Source organism: Arachis ipaensis, chromosome B02, assembly GCF_000816755.2.
Source record: "Arachis ipaensis cultivar K30076 chromosome B02, Araip1.1, whole genome shotgun sequence".
In the NCBI taxonomy this organism is placed as follows: Eukaryota; Viridiplantae; Streptophyta; class Magnoliopsida; order Fabales; family Fabaceae; genus Arachis; species Arachis ipaensis.
Window position 1 is genome coordinate 65322051 of NC_029786.2, and position 2390 is coordinate 65324440.

Below are 2390 nucleotides of genomic sequence, written 5' to 3' on the forward strand. Positions count from 1 at the left end.
CAATCACAGTTTGCCATGAAATGAATATTGCATAATTAAAATGGTTGGTAAGAAAACTAAATCCAGAAGAATAAATAACTCTGAAACCTTAACTGTTCTCTCACATACGTTTTACACCAATCTCACTGTTTGCTTTCTTTACTCTCTGAACTTTTGTTTAATTCTTTTGAACCTTAAAACACCAACTTCTGCTTGCCCGACTAAGTGAATTTTTCGACTATTTTTGTTCAGTTCATCAATCCTCGTGGGATCGACCCTCACTTACCTGAGGTATTACTTGGTACGACCCGGTGCACTTGCCGATTAGTTTGTGGACGTTTGAATTCTGCACCAAATTTTTGACGCCGTTACCGGGGATTAACTGTGAATGACAACTAACCGTTGTTTGATTGCTTAGATTAGGCATTTTTTGTTTTAATTTTTTTAATTTGTTTTGTTCTTCAAAGTTTCGAAAATCTTGTCCTATTTTGGTTAAAATTTTTCTCTTAGTTTTAAAAATTAAGTTTGGTGTCCCCCTTAGTAATCTTATTTTATTTTTCCTGATTAATTTCCTTTCATTATTTCAAATTTAGTGGTCTATTTTTTTCTCTTGGTTGACTTTCAAAATTTTTTAGTGTTATTTGTTCAATTTATTTTGTTTTATTTTTTTTACACAAGATACCTCACTTGGAATTCTCTGCACTCTGACATAGAGATTCTTATTTTTCTTTGTTTTCTGTTGTTTATGTGCAGGAACAAGAACAAAGAATATCTTTTAGACTTTGATCCTGAGATTGAAAGGACCTTGAGGTAGCATTTACAACAAGCTAGAGCTTATAAAGCCGGTGAGAATCTCAGGAGTAATTTTAATAAGGAAGTTGAAGAATCCACTATGGAGCTCAACAACAACAACAATGCGGTTAACACCAATGTTGTTAATCCTCCTAATATGCATGCACAACCCAGGAGAACACTTCGGTCATATAATGCACCTAGCCCAGATTTATATGGGAATAGCATTGTTATACCCCTGTTGCTGCTAACAACTTTGAGCTAAAACCTCAGTTAATTTCTCTAGTGCAGCAAAATTGCCAGTTTCATGGACTCCTGCAGGAAGACTCGAACATATTTATCTCTAATTTTCTACAGATTTGTGACACTGTGAAGATTAATGGAGTCTATGCTGATGTCTAAAAGCTACTCCTCCTTCCATTTACTGTGGGGGACCAAGTTAAACAGTGGCTTGACACTCAACCCAAGGAGAGCCTGGATACTTGGGATAAAGTGGTCAACAAGTTTCTGACCAAGTTCTTTCCACCTCAGAGGCTAACTAAGCTGAAGACGGATATTCAGACCTTCAGGAAGAGAGAGGGTGAGTCTTTCTATAGAGCTTGGGAAAGGTACAAGTTGATGCTTAGAAAGTGTCCTCCTGACATGTTCTCAGACTGGATTCAGTTTTCGATATTCTATGATGGAGTTTTTGAGACCACCAAAATGTCTCTAGATAATTCTTCAGGAGGCTCACTCCACATGAAAAAGACTCCTAATGAGGCTATAGAGCTGATTGAGATGGTTGCTAACAACCAATATTTATATTCCTGTGAGAGGACCTCTGTAAAGAAGAGAGTCATAGAGTTGGATGCCTTGGATGCTATTCTTGCCCAGAACAAGGCTATGTCTCAGCAAATTAATGCTATTACACAGCACTTGAGTGGAATGCAAGTTTTAGCCGTCAATGCTCAAGACACTTCCTATGACATGAGTGGTGGTTTCCCTCAAAGTGAGAGTTATGAGTATGGCCAGTTTACTTCTGAACAGGTTAATTTCATGGGTAATTCCTCTAGACCCTCCAACAATGATCCTTTTTCTAAGACATATAATCAAGTGTGGAGAAATCATCCTAACTTTGGTTGAAGAGACCAATCTCAGAGGCAACCGAACTTCAATAATTCTCAAGACAGTTTTAATCAGAATAATTTCAATAACCGTCAGTTTTAAGCCTCTCAGCCACAGCAAGCACCCACTCAACCTCAGAATGACCCTGACTTAGCCTCTATAGTTGTAGAACTCTCCAAGAACACTCACAGTTTATGCAAGACACCAGAGCCTCACTCAGAAACTTGGAGATACAAGTGGGTTTCTAATCCAAAAGAAGAATGCAAGGCTATCACATTGGTGAGTGAACCAGTGACAGCAAAAGAAGCACAAGTTGTTAAGGGATCAAAGAAAAAAGAAAATCAATAAAAGACTGAGGATATCATAGCACATGCCCCACCCAAGGCACCCGAGTACAATCCAGAAATGCCATATCTTCAGAAACTTGAAAAGGAGACCAAGGACAAGCAATTTTTATAGTTCTTGAAAGTTTTCAGAAAGTTACAAATCAATATTCCTTTTGCTGAGGCTTTGGA

General features: G+C 37.8%; 1 protein-coding gene across 1 annotated transcript; it reads left to right on the forward strand.

The window, feature by feature from the left end:
* On the forward strand, positions 872-1893 carry LOC110269237. Its single transcript, XM_021116937.1, has 2 exons — positions 872-1000; positions 1177-1893. Exons 1-2 carry the CDS (start codon positions 872-874, stop codon positions 1891-1893), a joined length of 846 nt encoding a protein of 281 aa, XP_020972596.1.